The 21,063-nt window shown below is 46.4% G+C and overlaps 1 protein-coding gene across 3 annotated transcripts in view; it reads right to left on the bottom strand.

Moving 5' to 3' along the window:
* SIK3 (SIK family kinase 3) overlaps positions 1–21,063 on the bottom strand; it is a 739,490-nt gene that overhangs the window by 395,736 nt on the left and 322,691 nt on the right. For all 3 annotated transcript variants that reach the window (XM_078681850.1, XM_078681849.1, XM_078681848.1), the window contains exon 4: positions 2,227–2,388. In XM_078681850.1, coding sequence (XP_078537976.1) covers positions 2,227–2,388 — 162 coding nt within the window. The remainder of the gene's footprint in view (positions 1–2,226; positions 2,389–21,063) is intronic.

Genomic DNA, 21,063 nt, shown 5'->3' with positions numbered 1-21,063 from the left:
TCGCCACATCCAAGCCAATAATCTATCCATAAATGCCTCCAAGGGCCTCATTACAAGTCCATTCGTGATTTTGATTAGGTCAGTAACGGAAGTTACAGGAAGAATCAGAATTATAATATCTATAAACCGTTTGATTCACACAGAGATTTCAGCTTCTGAAAGCAGATCATATCTCCAGGTGAGGCCATGAGGTGAAATGAGGAATTTCTGGAGGAATCAGGTGCGGTATTCCGGTGACCTCATCGCAGTTATGGGTCAGCTAACTCCTGTGGTAGGGAGAGATACTGCGGGGTACTGAAGGCCTGAAGTAATAACAGGTACCTAGAATGAAACCCTAAGACTTCTAAAGAGATTGCTAGAGCGCATCTTGAATCAATCACTGCTGACGACTACCACTGTTAGTGTAAAGGCATCCTGAATACGGACTTAATTTCCTTATTCCACAATGTAGCATCATGGTCTGATGTTTATTTTAAATGACTCCAAAACTCTTATTAGTCTAAAATATTCTATACTTGCAAGCATACCATTGCCTGTTCCAAAACTATCAATGTTGATCTTTCGATCTCCATCTTCGGAAAAGAGATAAAATAATGTGTCAATGAGGCATGAAAAAGTTTCTTACCTTTAGTAACAATATTTCTGGTGGATATTATAGCTTCCAGTTGATTCCACGCATTATGAATATCCCCCAAGTGCCAGACTGAATCTAGAAACTGCTTTCCCAGCAGAACTACCACATGAGGCCTTAGCTTTGACCCTACCCACCTAGAAAGTGACAACAGAGTAAAAGTGTCAACCTGTGAGCTGGCATCAGCTCCTGGTACTTTTTCTGCACCTTATTACAGCAAGTGGAGACAGTCCAAGATAGCATCAACGAAAGCAACGATCTAGCATAAGATATGTTTCCATAGCTGGGGAACTTACTGACCGCAGCACTAACTCACAGGGTAGGAGGGAGCACAGTGAAGAAACTGCAGGAAGATATAGTGTCCACCAGAAATATTGTTCACAAGGGGAGACAACATTGTTTTCTGATGGATTCCTCTACTACAAATGTAACAACTTATTAATCTTCAAATATCACCCTCTGGAAGGTAGGATTGGGTAGTGCAGACGTATCCAAGGAAATCATGCAAAGAAGATCCGCACAGCATCCATCACTGCATGCTTGAGCTGTGAGGCAGTGAACTGACTTCCCGGCAAACCTCATGCCTGTGATTAGCTAGGACCGGAAGATATAAGTAGGCATATTGGAGGTCCAGGGAAAGTAGTCAGTCCTGATCAGTGAGGGCCAACAGACCCTCAGAGGCTTAGAGACAGCATCTTGAACTTGTCCTGCTTAACGAAAATATTTAAGAGGCAAAGTTCTAAGATAGGTCTAGGTTGTCTGTCCTCCTTGGTTTCCAATGTGAAACATTTGAGTTCTGTTTTTGATAGTAGCCTGTCACTAGTACCCCCACATTAGAAATGTAGCACACAGCTGTTTTCATCAACTAACGAAGCTAAAATACATCCTTCCACTTCTGTCACAGGAGCATAAAGACCTGGCAGCAGGTGCCATGATTAAGTCCACTCTGCATTACTGCAATGGCCTTTATGCAGGCCTAGTAGCAGCAGTGCTAAGACCGCTATAGAGAAAGCAAATTGAGGGTGTTCAGGCGATCTTTGGCTTAAAATGGGAAATCGCATCTCTAAGCTAGGAGGTAATCATACTGGCTATGAATAATTGACGATATAAGATTCAATTGAGGATTCTGTTTGGTTACAACATTACCATTGACTAGGGAATGAAGCTCTTAAAAAAAGGAGAGTTTCATCTTATCACACACTCTTGTCCTAAGTAGTCAGATCAAGTATTTTAACCACTTTAGGTTTACGCTTAAAACCATCCCAGAACACTGGAATTGTAGGGCCCTCAGAAACGTTCAATCGCGATTCGCACCGCTGGGAGAACTGCCTCACCCAATCATTTAAATCTGCCTAGACTGTACCACTAGCAGAGCACCCTGTCCCAGTTATTCACAGCAAAACTGGGAGAACATCCTGAACTAGACATGCACTCTTTTCATACCACAGAATGCCTTTCATCAGAGCTCTACATTCATACAACGCAGAGCATAAAGCTGCTACTGGAAGAGCTGTCAGTTCTTACACATTACTTCATATCTCAATAGTCAAACCTACAAATATAAATGATATACATTACCCCAGACCCCAACTGACCTGCTATTTTAATGTTGAGGTTGGCATCAAGAAGCAGATTCTCAGCCTTCAGGTCACGGTGCACGATGTTCCGACAGTGGCAAAAGTGGACAGCGGCAACAATCTGCTTGAACTTCCGGCGTGCTTCCTTCTCAGCCATGCGTCCATGCGCCACCAGGTGATCTGTGGAGCAGCAGACAGTGTCATGGCACATGTTAACACAATCCCTAGGGCATTCTACCACAACTCGGCATGGACTCATTTACGGCTATATCAAGCATGACATTTATAGGCGGTGATTTCCTTGAAACACATTTTACAATCACAAAAGATGGATAAATGCAGCTAACAGAATAGAATCTCAAATCTGCTGAGTAGCAGACCAGTCGTTACAGTGACATGATATACAATACAAATTGGAGTTGTAACACAGGCAGAAGACTCATGACAAGATTCCTCTGAGAACTGTCCAGGGCACACCGTCATGGCCACATTAGGAGCCAATATGGAATTCCTTCTCAGAGCTGTAAGTGCCTTTGGCAATACACATGTCATTTTGTTTTCTTGGAATTGCGGATATGTCTACCATTATAATTTGGTCCTCCGGTCAACATGGAAGTTTGTTGTATCCACCATTGTATACAATATGTGGTTTAGAACAAGTTGCTTACCTTGGGTAACGCTCATGCCAGTGGATATACTATTTAACCACATAACCCCCTCACTTTTCGAATTCCCCAGGCGCCAGATGGGATGCAAAATATTTCTAGCAATTGCTCCCCCGTGCCTGTAGGTGATGTCAAAGGACTTCGAGTCATCGTCCCACCTCTGGTACGGACGGTGTAGGGGTTGCATGTAAGAGCCATCCCAGCACACTGACCTTAGATTACAACAAAGTATTTTGCATCCTTAGATGTGAAGCATCAGAAACAGACTGGGCATTGTGACAGCGTGCAGAATCTAACACAAACTTATTAACACCTCAAAAAACACTCCACAATATGGGAAGAGAGTGGGCAGTGAAGAATCTGGTGTTGGACAGAGCATCCACCAGAATGAGCACTACCAAAGCCAAGTAACTTTTCTTCTGATAGCTACTGTTAACTGCAGATTCTTCACTAATTGAATATAAACCAAATCAGTAACCCTTAAAAGGAGGACTTGGACTTAATACCGAGAGGTAGGTGGCAGATGTCCAGCACTGCACCACCGCTGGCCAAGGATATTTTGGCAGGCATAGCGCTGGTAAAATTAGCGGTAAAGATCTCAGAAGGCTACTCTTTGGTCAAAGCTTAGCACATTTGCTATGCAAAGAATGGTCCATTGAGATAGACAGTTTCTGGACTGCTCTTCCCTTCTTCACACTACAGAAACCCACAGAAAGTTAGTCATCTACTTGGTGCTCCTTAATCAAATTGATATCAAATCTAAAGCTCTCCTGGGATTCCACCAGGACAGCCCTCCCACATTCCTAGAGGGATGAGATGGGCAGAAAAAAAACAGGGAGGATGATGGACTGCCCTGCATGGAAAGGCAACAACATATTTGGCAGAAATGACGGCAGAGTCCGAAGGTTCAGAATGTCAGGAAAAAAGGTGGTATAAGAGGGTTGCAATGGCAGTACCTACAGTTCACAAACACAGCACACGGAAGTAATCGCAGTGGAAAAGGCAGTTTAAATGATCAGTAGCCTTCAAGAACGGCTGTACATAAGTTCTAAAGGCAAGCGCTTTAGGAAGATAAGAAACACATTAGGTCCAGTTGCAATATAACAAAAGGTACTGGTGGAAAAATATATGTAAGAATCTTTAAAATAGGCACTGCAACTGGTGATTTAAATAGAGAGGGCAAATGTAAAAAGCCAGAGACAAAAGAAAAATAACCTTTAAAAGTGCCCATGGCAGGGCACTAATGGGCCCAAGTCAGACAAAACAGAATATCAAGCGAGAGAATAGCTTGAAACTAATCAACCCGACAGTCCTCGCACCACGCTGCAAGTTTGATCTTAATAGCCAGAATAGACTGATTTAGTGGACGGATGGGGAGCAGCCAAATTACTGTCCACCACCTCCACAGACAAATCAAATCCACTCAGTTGGTTCTGCTCAATGTTTATACATGGGGTATAGGTTCTAGTGGTTTGAATGTAGAACCCTGCCCTGCTGGTGGGAGATGATGGGCCTTACTTGGCTGGAGGACACACCATGACTCAACCAGGTTGGCGCACCCAGTCCCTCCTGAACTTCTCAGACACCAGGGAAGCAGAAGCAGGAAAACTTGGGGGAGAGGGAATTCCCAAGTATGGTGTAACGTGTTCTCCAGAGAACAGAAACTTTAGAGCAAAAAACTCTGCAAATAGCTCAACAATGGGTGTGATGAAAATATCTACCCAAGGCACACCCCATGCAAGAATATGCCTTGAACTACCTACGAATGATGAAGGCACTTGTGGTTGACTAGATGACACCTGCTGACCTTGACTAGTGTGGCATTCAGAGATTATACCAGATGGTTGGCAGTCACGAAATTTCCCACCACATCAGTACATGTGACCTAATAAAGCCTTATTTATTGTGGTATCCCAAAAGGATCGTATCATTCAGTCACAATGTGGATGGGACTGCCCTTGATGGGGGACAAAAATACCTTGACAGCCAGAAGGATGACAAGCAGAGACCAAAAGCATCTGTTCTCCACCTGGTTCAAGTGGGCTCCCCAGCCCAGAGTCAGCGTATTCATCACCACTGTGAGCTCTGCGTGGTCAGCTGGCATTCTCCACCCACCATTGTAGGTCCGAGGACAGATGATCCTGAAAAGGCACTCCAGTGCTGAGCCCCTTTAAGGCACAGGTTCTCCCGCAGAGCCCACATGTGCCAAAGCGCACGAGGCACAAGCAGAATATGTGAGATCAATAGACCAAGAAGTCCCAGAATGGTTTAGCGTGCAACACAGAACCGAGCCCAAAACATCAGTATATAACTTAATTGTCCTGGGACCTGTTGTAGGGGAGAGAAGCTTTGAATAACACAGGCCAGAACAGCCACTATAAAGTGAATCCCTTACACTGGCCAAAGAGCATAGCAGGGAGATGGTGATCCACAAGTGGTCCATGACCGACTGTGATAAGTCTACCTTTAACAGCCTATCGGTGAGGTACATGAATATGTGCACGCTTGACGTGAAGATTGGCCACAACTACTGCCTTCACCTTCATAAATGTGCTGAGATGAGGTTTAAGGGTAGGATGGTGAACAGACATCGTTCAAGCCCCAAAACGAAGCAGAGGAAATGCCAGTAGGACTGCAGGGCAGATTTATGAAAGTACTCATCCTACAAGCCTAAGGACACCATCCAATTGCCAAGAGCTATGGGATTGAGAAACTGGGCCACAGCCAGCATCCTGAATTTGTCTGTTTTGAAGAATGGTGTCCAAGAACAAAAAGGTCCATTACAGTCTGAGCCCACAATCCTTTTTGGGTACCAAGAATTAAAACTTGTTAGCACCTGTTGCCTCTCTCTTCCTCTGGGACTCTCCCTATTGTCCCTTTGGCCAGAAAAGACTGAACCTCTTTGGCAAGGATGGAGGTATGTTCTGCTGAGGTCAGAGTGCAACGATGAGGACGCTATTGTGGGATTGACAGAAGGTGAAGGGTGAAAACATGACTAACAATCTGCAGGACATATTGGTCCAAAGTAACCGCACGCCATTTAGTCCAGTAAAAAGATATTCTGCCACCCCCAACACTTCACTGGCCAGAAGCAAATCCCAAAGGGCGAATCTGAGTGGATCGACAGCAGCACTGGAAGAGGAAGATGGGGACCAGCCATGATGCAGATCAACCTGTCCTTTGCTGCCTACATCCGCCGCTAGAGTGTCGAAAATGCTGGACTGTCTGCTACTCTCGATGTGATGGGTAACTCTGGTTGTAGGTCAGATGTCAGGAATTACTCCTGAACTTCTGCTATTTTTGATGGAACTGGTGAGGTGGATACAGCAAGAGCAAAGAGAAAGTCACAGCTATCTTTAAAAATATACAAAGTTGAATACACATTGTATCTAAATTGGCTGTAACCACTAAAAGGCATACCCATGATGGATGCCTGCTGGTCACTGCATCGATCCTGGAGCATGCGTCTCAGCATGACAACAAATCATTACGCTAGAGCCAATAACTTGACATACACAATCTTTGGTATCCAGCCTGGCCCACAAAATATAATTGGATGTGCACTTCAAAACGGTTAGGGACGGCAGGAAAATTCTTGCTCACCATATCCCATAAGGCATGAATGCATATGCCCACCAGGGTCAAATTGCCGGAGAACACTCCCTTGCCAAGCACATTAACGTGCTTCTATTCTCTATCAGGGAGAGCAGTAAGCCATGCAAGTCTTCACCCACACCACCGTCAGAGTGTCTGTCAGAGCTTTACTGACATGTAGCAAAGGCTCTGAAGCTGCATGGCTGGGTTGCAAAATGTCTTTAATCAGATGAGCCTTAGTGTCCAAAGTAAGCAACTGCAGTTCCCGCACCTCTGCTTCCAACACACTACTACAAGAAACATTTTCTTCAATGGATAGCCCAATTCAGTCTCTTGTGAGGTAGAAAGATCACTAGCATTTTCGAAAGGCTAAAAATAGTTCATAATCAGTACAGTGAGGGGCCAATAAATTGTTGTCCTCCTCATCATGTTATGACATTCAGAAGGTCCTGTATGGCATCTAAATCTGAGCCGAATAAGGCCATCAGGAGTCAAAGGTATTGGCACAGAGGCTCTATCACAGAGTCCTCCAACAGCAGTGGCTGTGCTATGCTAATCTTGTAACAAGACATTGGCTGAGATCTAATTGAACTTGTTTCCAAATCTGAGAACGGGGCTTCAGGATTGGCCAGTGCCGAACCGTCAAGAATCGGCATGCCCTTTCACTAGGAAGTGAGGGTGTCAGGTGGAGGCCTAAAGAGTAAGTCTGCACCAGGGAAGGCCCCATAGCCGGAAGATTTATGAAGGGCCTGGAGGTTCCGGCAGATCCATGAAGTTCAATGGCATTCCAGGGGGACCTTCAATCGTCTAGAAAACATGCAGCATGACTTCCTTGAAGGTCTCTACCTGCTACTAAGTTAAAGATGGACTGAGAATTTAAGGGCGCATTGGCCCCAGTTGTGGAATGGGGTCCGAATAGGATGACCTATTCAGAGTTAGGCCTTTAGATGCTGCAGGAAAGATTTGTCGCATTAATTGGAATCGGAGACACCATTGACAGTTATCATGCAAGTCTGTGACAAACATCTGCTCTGCTTTATGCTAGTGTGGCACAGCTAGAAGCTGTGGTCTGTGGGGGAGACATCATTTCCACACTGTCACCTACAAATTTTGAAGCAGTGGTCTGGATACACGTTTAAGGGTGCAGAAAAAAAAAAGTGATATCAGCGCCTAGGAGAGGCTATCAATTCCGGAGCCAATATGATGCCGATACTGAGTTCAATATGCCACTTATTAGCGCACTGGAGCAGTTGCTAGGAACGTTTTGCATCCAGCCTAAGGGGATTCAGAAGGTGGGGGAAGTTCACAAGGTGAGGAATCTCCAGGTATAGGCAGCCATGAGACCATTAGAAAGGGCTGGATAATAACAAGCATTGGCATAGCCGATAGGTTTCGCCTTTGGGACCTTATAAGTGTTTAGCCATGCAACAGTTGATGTTGTTACACCAAGGATATTGTGCTGGATAACTAAACACTTATAAGGTCCCAAAGGCGAGACCTATTGGCTATGCCAATGCTTGTAATAGGTTGGGTTTGGACATGGGCAAAGTTAGAGCATCTATCAGAGTGGCATGCAATTTATTTTGCAAGATCTGGATGCAGGAGGTAGAAAGTGGTCGGGGTCTGCCAAGACTATTACCATCATAAGTATGTCATAAATTGTTCATGAAAACTGATTCCAGATATGTTTTTTCAATACTATTTAATAAATTATGTATTTATGCTGTGGCGCAGTTCCTTTTACTAGTTCTTATTGGGAAAGGTCCAGTAAAGCGTCTAAGACAAAGTAGCAAAGAAAAATACAGTTTTTGATCCCAAATGAACAGTGAACTCTTTCCTTAACGTGCAGGTTGCTGACACCTCGAGATCCTAAGCGTTTAATAGAATGACAATTAATTTGCAGATATTTCCCCACAGTCTTTGTGTAAAATAACTGCGTGCAGTTGATATGGCGCACAGTCTGCGAGCGAAAAGCAGGCTGAACCCTGTGAACTTAATGAACAACCCAGCGGGGCAACGCCACATTCTATGCCGCGCCTGGATGCTCCTACAAGACAATGGCGGCCACGCATATTTTCTAAAACAAACAAAACATTTCGATTTAAAAGACTCGCATAAATGCTCCCAACTCAGAAGCATCTCACTATCCCTCTTAAAGGCGCATAGGACTTACACGCATGAAACATCAGAAAAGGCATATGGCCATCGGAGCACGAGTCAATTTGATTTCAGTTATGCAAAAAGTTGAGAAACCTTTTGACAGGTTATACTCAATTTTAAACAAGTAGTTAAAGTGCGGCGCACTTAAAATAGGTGCTGCAAGAGCCTCGACAGAGCAGCATGCCATGCTGAAAGTGCTCGCTGTGAACGGAAAAAAGTATTTAGCCATGCAGCACATTATTATGTCTTTGGAATTGGGTGAACTCGCGTCCACAGATAAAAGCCCACATGTAGTATTTTGCCATGCAGCACATTATCCTGCATAGAGGATCGGGTGAACACAAGTACACAAACACAAACAAAAGACCACATTTTAACAAAATGCAAATGCCGTGAGAAACATGATGGCGCCGTGCAGATACACGAGCTGAGGAAAACAGTAGATTAAAAAGGGTGCCTAAAGGAACAGAAAATAAACAAGCATTGGCTGCACGGCTGTGAAAGTGACGCGGCCGTGAAAGTGATCGTGAGCACTTAATGACCTGTGAAAGGAGGAAAGACAAATGGCGGCGCGCGTAACCGCAAGCTTGAGGCCAGCAAAAGCCTTTGGTAGCACTTTCAAAACCCACTTACTAAATGTCTCGCTGAGCAGCACATGCCCTGGCTCAGGCGAGACCTAAAAACAATAGAAGGTTTTCCAAAGAACTGGTTGGAGGCTGAACCAGAGGGGTTTGGCCTAACAGTGGTGAAATTACAGCACTGCACGTACTGTTTGGATAAAAGGAGCAGTGTTTCAATTTCTGTGTGAGGGCTGAACCCCTCTAATGAGGGTTTACTGCTAGTAAACCATAAGAGAGTGACAGGATAACTACTAGCATGATCCAAAAAAGCCACTCAATGTGCTATCTGAAACAACTTTTAGCAGCTTTTAGCAGTGTTGTACATGACAACATCAGGACACTGTGCAACACTGTGAAACTTAAAAAAAAAAAAAGAGTGCAAAGGTAGTTGTGTCATTCCACTGACATGCTCATGCTTTAAAACATGCCCAGGGCAACGGAACACCACCATTTGCTTACAGTTTTTATTTACCCATCTGAGATGGCAGTCGCAATTGGATCAGTAAATACACATATAAAGACTTTTTAGCACAAAAGCGTCAATTTCTTTTTTTTTTTTTAAATGGACTGCAAGTGTTGGGGGCGTTGGAGGCAATGGAGGAGTAGGAGAGCGTTGGTAGATAAATGGGAAACTCAGTACACTAAGGATGGGGGTGAGGGAGGAGAATCCCATAAAAATACACGGATAAGAGACAGCAGCATGAAGCAGGACGGAGGCGAACTGAAACAAAGGCGGGCGAGCGCAGTGTGGAGAGAAAGCACATGGACGAAAGAGAACAACACAGAGTGGGAGGTGTAGGGAAGCACAATACAAAGACAGCTGGAAAACACATGCACTCTCGTGGGTGGCTCAAGGCAAAAGAAAATAAGGAGTTCCTTAAAAGTGAGCAGTGGAAGGACATGAGTAAAGAGGTTATGCTCCAGCGGAGAGAGAAGCACATGGACGAGAGAATAACACAGAGTGGGAGGTGTAGGGAAGCACAATACCAAGACAGCTGAAAAACACATGCACTCTTGTGGGTGGGCTCAAGGAAAAAGAAAATAGGAGTTCCTTAAAAGTGAGCAGTCGAAGGACACAAGTAAAGAGGTTATGCTCCAGAGGAGATGGGCAAGGCAAGCCATCAAATAAGAAGCAAACAAATGAGATGGACTGTAAAGCCAACGAATGGTAAGCAATGAGAGCCCCAATGTAAGATTTCAGTAAGGTGACAAAAGATCTTTTGCAACCAGATAGTTTGCGCTGTCCGGCAGGCTACGACCTAAAAATAATTTACCAAAAGGCAATGAATATTCATATAATACTTACTCACTACAGAGAGAACAATTCCAGTATTTGCTCCTCACATAGCTCCCTCTAATGATCACATCTATGGCGATAATGTACCAAATGCAAGACTAACCACTATAACTAATAGGCTCCCTGGTAGCGGGTTATTCGCCGTAAAGTGTTTCAACTCCTCATCAGAGGTAGTGTCACGCCTGCCAGTCCTCCGATCGGATCGCGCTGTCCATAGAACCACGCATGCGCTACGGGAACGGGCTAGAGTCAAAGGCCTGACCTTCCTGCAGTACGTGGCTTTGCGTTCTAGTGTTTCTGTGTTTCCGTGCGAGCACGTCACTTCCGTGGAAGCCGTTTCCGGTGTTTTCGGAGCCGTCCCCGTTACGGCAACTTCAGCTCACTGTCGCTTGTTCCTGTTTTATAGCCGTCCGCCGTCTTTACGGTCCTCGGCTGCCTGTGCAGACACTCGTTTGCTCCCCCCATCCACTGCCCTAGTATTCTTTCGCAGTCTTGCGTCCCTAAGTGGTTCGTCCTACCCTATCCTGCATTTAGGACAGAACCAAGTTTTATAGGCATTCTCCCTCCTGTGTCGGCTATCTTCTTTCCGGTTCCGAGGGGGTCCTAGGCCTGTGTATTTGCGGTTCCGCCCGTCGGCCGGACATTCTTCGTTCCGCCGGCCGGCCGGACTTGTGGAGCACTGGCCTGGGACCGCACTGAGGCATTGTGGGAGTTGTGGTCCACCAGGACAGTTATCCTTTTATGTTTTGTTATTTATTTATTTTTGGACTCACGGGTGACTTATTGGAGACTGGCAACCGTCACAGAGCATGGGCAAGAAGAACGGGTAAAGCGCTATTAGTGCCATATTTATTACTATTACCCTATAGCTAGATAGCGAGTTCTTATATGAAGATTATTGTGTTTTCAGATGAGACATATATCATTCGCATTGCTCTACAACTGGACAGTCTGAGCCCCTAATGTTGGTACAGCTTGGTAAGAGAATATTGTGTATTGACATTATATACTTCATACAGCAACCAAGAGGTAATCGTACTTTATTGTTGTAGATAGACATCACGTCCGCACCTAATCGCTGTTTCAGTTTTGCTACATATGTCAATTCAACAAAATACAGATGCATATCTCACTGTTTTTTAGGTAAGATATTGCATAGAGGTTCATGTGTATTATCTGTCTACTGTTGAATTGCATTAACCTAACCTATTCCTTTTAGTGTCAGCCTTCACCCGGATTCCTGGGAGGTAGAGGTTGTCTGTGTGTCTATTCAATTCCTTCACGTTTAGAATCTCCGAGGACCCTCTATTACAGGGGTATGAAATTTGGTAAAATATCTATCCATCGGCTAGGGAGCTTCATAAATCTACCTGTCCTGTAACAAAATTCACTTGTCCCTTTAGTGTGATGTAGTGCACCGTCAAATAATGGAAGCAATCTAATTATAGAGGAGCTCTGATAATAGCTTCTCTGGTTAAGTAAGGCTCATAGTATAGAAGGATTTGAATACTAGCAATTCCTTTATTTTGCCTCCTTAGTGCAGATTTACATACTGTTGTTGGAGGTAGCAGTAAGCAATAGTTCCAGAGTTAGAATGCCCTTATGTGTCTGTGCAAACCTACTAACTTGCATGCTTTGGGGATTTTCACCGGCTCTTCCCTAATCTTTTCTCATATTGAGGAACATTGGAAATTTACATCTGACCATGGTTTGAGAAAAAGTGAACTTGTAAACGCACAACAGATTTTCGCTGGGGCAAAACTAAACATTCACATTTGCTCATGCTCAAATCCAGTTCACAAATATTTTCTAGGAGTACGGTTTCTTGGCCTAATTAAGAAAATTCATGTGAATTCATGAAAGAAGTAAATCTGCATTAATGCAAGGACATATATCATGGGTGCACTTTTGCGACTTTCTTTTACAATCAAGACCCTAATTAGATCTGGGTTAACCAACACCCTTTGTTTTTACTAAAATGCTATTTCTAGCTATCTATCGGCTGGCTTCACTGTGTGTGACAGTATTCTGCTCTTTTACAAGGAGCATATCGACACACAGCGTAGTTTATTTCTGTGCCAGGAACTACTATGGCAATGTGGGATTTTTGAGATAAAAAACTAGCTGTCTAGGAAAAATCCACTGGCAACCAGCACCACACATACCTGATAAACCCCATGTAGAGGAAGGAGCATTGTGCAGGCCAAGTGAGTAACCAGAAAATTGAAATATCCCACACTTTGAACCAAAGTTCTTATGACACCAAGCATGCGAAGAAAGTCATTGCAACTCTCGCCGGAAGAGCTCTGTCTCCTCCCTTCAAGCATCTATCCATTTGATGAAAAGCAGTGAGACTCCCAAGACTTTCAATGCTGCTTGGTGCAAACCACCTCTAATTCACCTTGAGAATAGCGATCAAAATAACAAGGCAGGCGCTGGCAGTTGGAAGGCGAAGAACAAGTTTATTTGCTCTAGAGGAGAACACATCGCATTAGACACCGGGGCTATCGCCAGGAGGTGCTCTAACTGCATCTCTGAGGCCTGGCCTTTTATATGTTTCTTTCGTCACTTTATTGCATGGTCAAACATTCCTAGCGTTACTTTATTGCATAGTGAAACATCATTCGAATCCCCGCCTTAAGCTAGTTCTCACACAAGTCCAGTAGCAAATGTTCCTCCACCCGGATCTTACAGATGATCGATATCTCGCAGCTGGACATTCTGACAGGACCTAAAACATCTGGGATCAGTCAGATCAAAGGGGTCGGGTCACTGATTAAATTCCGGTCCCTTTGTTGGTGAGGCAAGTTCTGTCGTTACATGGGCAATAAACTAAGTCTGCAGGGGTCGGTTAGCGCCTGGGGCCGGATTGAGTAGCCAGGTGCAGTGGAGGAGGTTATCAGGGGGGGGCTGATTGCGCGCAGAGGATGAAAGGACAAGTGGGTTTGGTGTGGGAAGTGGCTCTAGGGTATTGTCATGCTGACATGGTTTTACGACCCCGGTATGTGTGCACGGGTTCAGTCAGAGCGCGGGGGCGGATGAGGGCAGCTGGGGTGATGTGCAGGTGACCAGCAATGTGGGAAATGGCTGCAGTGACTAAAATGGTTGCCGCTTACGCGTTCGTAGGGGCCTTCATTACACAAGATGGCACCGGCAATGTTCATATTTATCGTCTTACTTTTCACAGTCGCCCCTTTGAACATATAGGGTCCAGCTTGTCAGTTCACGTCAATGTCCATAATGTTCTGTACCTCTCTGTCATACATTACTTTCATGTTTTCGCTTCGAGTGTCCAACGTCTTACAGCACAGAGAATGTAAACAAAGAGAACACAGGGGTGGAATGCAATGTATCCCCAGACAACAGCTACATATTATTAAAATCGGAACTAAGAAAACCATCAATATCTTCCAACCCCATTCTTTTAATATGCCCCATAACCAGTTTCCCAGTGTCCAAGTGTCTGGTTCTTGGTGGATCTCTGATGCCAGCCTGTGGAGATGTTCAATTGCCCTGTAGACTGAAGGCGAGCTGTCAGGGACAAAAGTGCAGCAGCTGGCACCGATGATGCGGCATGCTCCTCCACGGTCTGCTAGTACCACGTCTAGAACAAGACGATTCTGTAAAGCTACAAAGCGGACCGCCTGAAGCTCGGCTGTGTTGTTGGTGAGGATGCCAGCTGTGACGTTCAAGGCTGTTTCTACTGCTAGTGATAGGTGTCGGATGGCTCGGCTGTTTGCCATCGGGCCCCATAGCGGGACGAGTCCTTTTGCTGCATCAAGGAACTGGGATGCGGCGGAGTCTGCTTGTTCTGTGTCTTTGGAACGCCTTTCTCTGTGATGGGCGGCAGATGCTGTGTAGGTTGGCGGTAAAACAAAGGCAATGTAGCAAGTGCCCCCCCAGCCTTTTGGGAGCCAGGTGTAGGCTTTGGTACCACAGATAAAGTACATGTTGGGTGATGCAAGAAATGAAGGGGGGTCGGCAGTGTTCAGAGTCCTCGTTATCTGGCAAGAGCTGTGACCCACGATCTTAGTCTCGTGGCCTTTGATGCAGACAAGGCCAGAGATGTTCACCACAGATAGGGCCACTGTCAGAGTTGCGGCAGTTCGTTTCTTCAGATAGGAAAAGGTAGGTCTGGCTGGGTTGTGGTACACTTGCATTTCAATTCTTTCTGTGGCGGGAATGTTCATAGGAAAGGTTACATTTGATGTCAGAGGGCAGAAGGGAGCAGAGGTTCTCCCCGTTTTGTTCAACCAGAACTCATTGTAAAACTGTTTGATGGTCCCATCGGATGTGGCATTGTCTTTGTAGCTCTCTTGCAGGAGCATTAACCAGGCGAGGCAGGACCCATGAACAGAGAAGGTTGAAGGGATGAACGGGATGGAATGTTCAGTGGCATGAGGTTGCAACCCACAGATCCAACAGTTCGTGGCCTTTGCGGCAAGATTGTGTTGGTGCAATAACTGTACGAAAGAATTGTTCCAGAACTCTTTGCGCCGTTCTCGGATGCGTGGGGACAGTGACACCACATAGTGTTCCCTCTCGGTGGTGGGTTGCACGGTGGGTGACATTGTCCTGTAAGCGGGAGCATTTTCTTCAAGGTACCAGCTGGCAATAATCAGCAAGAGGCAGGTGAGAGGTGCTGCCACGAGAGTTATTGTCTTTGCACTGTGCAGCTTGGCAAGTTTGGAGTCGTCGCGGTGGTTCTTCGGCCGTCCGGGATCTTCCATCACCTTCAAATGTAAATGTAAATGTCTAGCGTATCTCCCAGTAGCCTTGTAGTGTTAGCTACCAATCTGAGACTTTTGACTCAGTTAGTGGCCTGCTTGTCAGAGCACTCTCCTTTCGTTGATCTCAAGTTGTACCCGTCCTTGGATGGTACAGTGGGGTCAGGAAACTCTGCCAATTCAAGTGTCTCTGTTTGTGGATAGCAACACAGGGCTGGTCGGTCTTTGGTCAGGAGCTCTTCTTGGCTGGTCACTTCTCCGGGGGCCGTCAGTGTTGGAGGTATTCTCTTGCAGAGGTGCGCATGCACCCAGTTTTTCTTTCCTTCTACACGAAGGGCAGTTCGGGTGGTGATTAGGACCTGCCAGGGACCCGTCCACCTGGGTTCTAGACTCTTCGACCTCTGGAAATTTCGGGTTAGCACGAAGTCCCCAGGTTTGATATCATGTCCTGGGCCCCTGGACACGTCTGGAATGGCATGCAGCACCTGTTGGTGGATAAGAGTTAGTTCTGTCGTCAATTTGTACAGGTAATCAGACATTAGTATGTCCGGGACATCGTGGATGGAAGTTGGCTTTGGTGCCGCCCAAATGTTCATGGGTCTGCCAAAGACCACTTCATAGGGGGTCAGTCGGTGTTTTGTTGGGGTGGAGCGCATTGATAGCAATGCCAGTGGGAGAGCGTCTGGCCATTTCAACCCAGTTGTGGCGACTATTTTTGCTAGCTTCAGTTTTAGTGTAGCGTTGTGTCTCTCTACCAGGCCCGCTGATTGGGGGTGGAAAACGGCATGGAACTTTTGCTTCACCCCCAACCCCTTCAATATGTTTTGTATAACTTCTGCTACGAAGTGGGGGCCATTGTCGCTCCATAAAATTCTACAAAGGCCATATCGGGGGAAGAATTATTTTAGTAACACCTTCGCTGTGGCTAAGGCGGTGTTGTCGCTGGTGGGATAAGCCTCCACCCATTTACTAAAAGCGCACACCATCACCAGTACGTATTTAAGACCGCGGCACCTTTCTGACTGGATGTAGTCCATTTGGAGGACTTCAAAGGGATGGTCGGGGACTCCAATCCCTCCCCGTGGCACTGCGGTCCCTTTCCCTGGGTTGTGTTGCAGGCATACTATGCATTGCTGTACTAGTCGTTGTGCTGATTCTGCTATCTTACTGTTATGCCATACTCTGGTGATCAGTTCGGTCATAGGGGCAGATCCTATGTGTGCGGGTAAATGTGCCATGGTCAATATAGGGATCAGATAGGCATTTGGTAGCAGCCATTTGTCCCCGTCTTTTGTCCTCCAGCAGCCTTCCTCGTCTTTTAGTCCCATCCAAGCCCATTCAGTCAGTTCGTCCTGTGTGCCTGTCGTTTGTATGTCCCTTACAGTCGTTCTAGCATCAGTCCATTGTTCTGCTTGTGACCTGGTCACGTACATCCGTGTCGTGGTTCTGTCCTGGGCTGTGGTTCGGGCAGTAATGTCAGCTAGTGCATTTCCCTGGGCAATGACGTCAGTCACTTTCTTATGTGCTTGGCATTTAATCACTGCTAGCTGCTTGGGGAGGAGGACTGCTTCCGTCAATGCTGAGACTAGAACTCCGTGTGGGATGGGTGTGATGTGTGACGTCAGGAACCCTCTTTCCCCCCAAAGGAGTCCAAAATAATGAACCACCCTAAAGGCAAACTGGCTATCAGTGTATATGTTGACTGTCGTGCCAGCCGCTAAAATACACGCTTGTGTAAGGGCAATGAGTTCTGCTGCTTGGGCGGATCGCTGGGCAAAGCGGGCTGTCTCTAGGATGGTTCGGGCTGTGGTTACGGCATATGCTGCAGAGGTGGTGACATCAGGAAGTTTGAGGCACGAGCAGTCTACCCATAGTTCCCCGTCTGGTTCTGGGAAGGCAGTGTCTCGGAGATCTACTCTACTCTTTGTCTGTTCGTCAGTGAGGGTCACGCAATCGTGCAGTGGAGTCACACCAGGGTCATTCTCAGGTAGAGGTAACAATGTGGCTGGTTTGAGAGTGGTACATCGCTTCAGGGTGATGTGAGGTGCTAGCAGGGTCAACTCGTAACCTGTCAGTCGTGCTCTAGTCAGATGTTGGGTCTTGGTCTGGTTCAGTAGTGTGTCGACTGCATGGGGTACTAACACGGTGATTGGGTTGGAGAGCACTATTCCCTCGCTCTGGCAAATGGATACTGCTGCTGCTGCCACAGCGCGCAAGCACGCTGGCAACGCTCTAGCTACTGGGTCGAGGGTGGTAGAGAAGTATGCACAAGGGCGATGTTTGTGACCAATCGACTGTGTTAAGACGGACAATGCACATCCCTCCCTTTCATGAGTGTAGAGGAAGAATGGTTTGTAGTAGTCTGGGGTACCTAGAACAGGAGCCGAACAGGGGGCATCTCGCAATTCTTTGAATGCTGACTTGCATTCGGGTGTCCAGGGGAAAGGTGAGGGGGTATGGCTCACTGGTTAGAGGCGGCAGACCTGTAAGCAGAGAACGGCCCGGGACCAGGGTTCAATTCCTGATGCGGCAGGGTCTTGGACCAGGGTCAACGGACTCAATAATTCTCGCCTCAGTGCCTACTCTAACCAGGGAACACACTCTGTAACTCTGGGCATTAAGCTTGCCTGATCTCTACAACGGCCCCCCACAGACGCCGGGGGTGCCTGGTTTCACCCTGGAGATACCCAGAAAGGGACAATCTCACAGGGAAAACCAGGACGGGTTCCCTAGCGGTCTACAGCGCCAGGACACTCGGGTAGAGTAACAGTGCGCTTTACAAGTATCCCACATTTACATTTGGCTAGGAGGGAGAGAAGGGGTTTCACAGTGAGACTAAAGTTTGGTAACCACTGTCGACAGAATAAGGTGAGGCCTATCAGAGAGCAGACCTGCTTCTGATTCTTGGGAATGGGAGTGTCTAGGATTGTCTGGATTCTGTCGGGTGTGAGTCTTCTTCCTTCTTTCGATAAGAGGTGACCTAAATAGGTCACTTGTGGCTGGCAGAACTGCAATTTCTTTCGAGAAACTTTGTGGCCATTCTCCGCAAGGAAGTGTAGGAGTTGGATGGTGGCTCTGACAGCTAGTGGAGTGGTGTCTGCTGCTAGAAGGATATCGTCCACATACTGTATCAACACCACTCCGTCCGGCAATTGAACTGCATCTAACTGTCTCTTGAGCGCCTAGCTATAGATGCTCGGGTACTCTGTGTACCCCTGAGGTGCTCGAAAAAATCTATATGAGCAGGATCTTAGAGTGAATCCGAAGAGATAGCGACTGTCTTGGTGAATGGGTATGGAGAAGAAAGCGGTAGGCCTTTCCATCTCCCTGTCTCTTTATGATTGGTAGAATGGGACTATTACAAACATTGCTCACTACCTCTTCCACCACTCCCGCCTCTACGAGTGACTGTATGATTTCGGTCAAGGCTTTCTCGCCCTCTGGCAATATCTTGTACTGGGGTATTTTCGGTAAGGTTGCGTCGGGCTGTATAGTCACATGTACTGGATCGATCATCATTCGTCCTACGTCGGAATCAGCTTTAGCCCATAGATGCTAGGGTAAAGTATCTAGTAGGGATGTGTCTGCTTCAGAGATGGGGTACATGTGTTGGGAGGGGTTGTCTCTCGAGAGCTGGTGATTGTCATATAAGATGACTCGTACTCTGTCCGGCGAACACCTGATAGTCACACGGAAATTTTTCAGTAGGTCGAGGCCCATAATGGCGTCTGGGGTGTTGGAGGAGAGAAGGAACGTCGTGTCAATAACATTGTTTTCCAGTTTGAAGGGGATTGGTCTGGACAAAGGGTTGGTGGAGGGTGTACCGTCAAATCCTATAGAGGTTATGTGTGAGCCAGACAAGGGTGCCCGTGGAATCAGTCGTTTGGATAGTGCACTACGTGTTGCTCCTGTGTCTACCAAAATGGTGACTCTGTGCCCAGGACCTTTGCGGTGACATAAGGGCCTTGGTGGTCAATATAGAGCTCGACTGGATCCCTGCCTTGCTCCTGGCTATCCTATGCTAAGTCATACATATTGTCGTAATCTGTCTGCTGGTACTGGTTCTGTCTAGGGCGGTCAAATGTGTTTACTCTTCCTGGCCTTCCTTGGCTAGCTTCGTTCGCATACCCTCTTCCACGTCCTCTTCCTCCCTGTTCATGTGGAATTTCTCTCATCCCTCTGCCTCTACTAGCTCCTAATAAGGCTGGGCACAGACTTCCAGTGCCCGTATTCCTTTCAGAATGCACATTGGTCTTGTCCCAAGTCCTGTCGTCGTACATACGGTGTCACTGAGTCATTTCTAGGAGGCTGTTCTCTAGGGATATTCTGTTGGTAACTTCCTTTATATGGTTCCCGTCCCGTATTCACCCCTTGGAGCTGGGCTATCATTACTCTTTCCTTTAAGTCTTTCTTTTTCTTTTCTGTGGCCCTGTCATTTTCGTTTTTCTGATGCTCATAGTACTGAGCCATTTGGAGAATAGCCGCTGGCTTAGAGGCTGCCCAACTACTTTCGCTGGTCTGTAATTTTTGGGATACCTCTGATAGTAGTCCTTTTACATAATTCTGCACGAACAAGTGGTGTCCGGTCGCAGTGGACATGTCCTGTCCACTGTAGTCGGAGAACACTGTTTCGAATCGCGAGAAATACTCGGAGACATCCTCTTGTGGTTTCTGGCGGCATGCTGTCACTATGGACCAGTCTATCTTTTTCTCTGGTATCAATGTTTTTACTTTCTGCACTATTTTGTCGGGGAGGTCCAATATCGCTTTAACTGGTTTTTGGCCAGGATTTCGCTGTTTGTCCAATGTGTCGAGTTGTTCCCAGGTATGGCCAAACAATTCCGAGTGGTTTATCTTCCTGATCTGCTTCCACACATCAGCCGGCAAACATAACCCAAAGAACAAGTCAATGTCGGCAAGTGTCATTATCGCGGACCCCAAAGTGGTACCTAGTTCAGTGTAAAAGGCAGTGGGATTCTTCTGTAAATCTGGAAGAGATTTACGGAATGTCAGGATGTCCTGTCTGTCCCATGGCTAATACACCCAATTGTACACTACCCTCCCTTTAGCGTCCTGATGATTTATGTCGTAATGAGTCCCTTGTCCTCTAGGGGGGACCCTATACGGGGCAGCCTCTTTTATCGGCATCATGTTATCCAGTTTTTCCATTGGGGGAGTCACCGGCTTCGATGCTCTGTCTGTATCTATCCGCCCTTGTTCTACGAGGTGGCGGAATACTTCTAACGTGGACAAGAAGAGTTCTTCTACCTCGCTGTCATTCTCATTTCCTATGTCCACTTTTCTATAAAGTGCCATTAGCCTCGCTGGTCGTACATCTTGGTATTTCTCTTCATAGGCAGTGAGCGCATAGTAGCAGAAGCGCGCAATGAAGAATCGCTTGTGGCTCGTGTCATAAGAATTGCATATGTCTGTCACATACTCTTCTGTTTCTCTTCTATTTACAAGGGTTTTGACTATCTTATCAATATTTGCCCGCTCGTGTGTACTTAATCGCGGAATCCTGGGTAACCCTTTTTCTACTGTTCCTACTATCACTAATGCGTTCGTGGATGAGGCACTTGGTGCAAGTGGCTCGATTGGAGCGGAAACTACTGTGGCGTCTCCGCTGATATCTTGCTGTACTATGGGGTGGTTAGGGGCATAAGGAGGTGGCATGTGGAAGATCGGGGGAACCAATAAGAGGTCATTGTTTATTCTTTGTTTAGCCGGTAACTCTGGGCACAGAGTTGAAGGTGTTCTAACAGGGAGCTAGCCCGATAATTTTGCTTCTT

This window comes from Lissotriton helveticus, chromosome 3_1, assembly GCF_964261635.1.
Source record: "Lissotriton helveticus chromosome 3_1, aLisHel1.1, whole genome shotgun sequence".
Taxonomy (NCBI): Eukaryota; Metazoa; Chordata; class Amphibia; order Caudata; family Salamandridae; genus Lissotriton; species Lissotriton helveticus.
The sequence above is the reverse complement of the archived record's forward strand: the minus strand, read 5'-3'. Positions and strand labels throughout refer to the sequence as shown.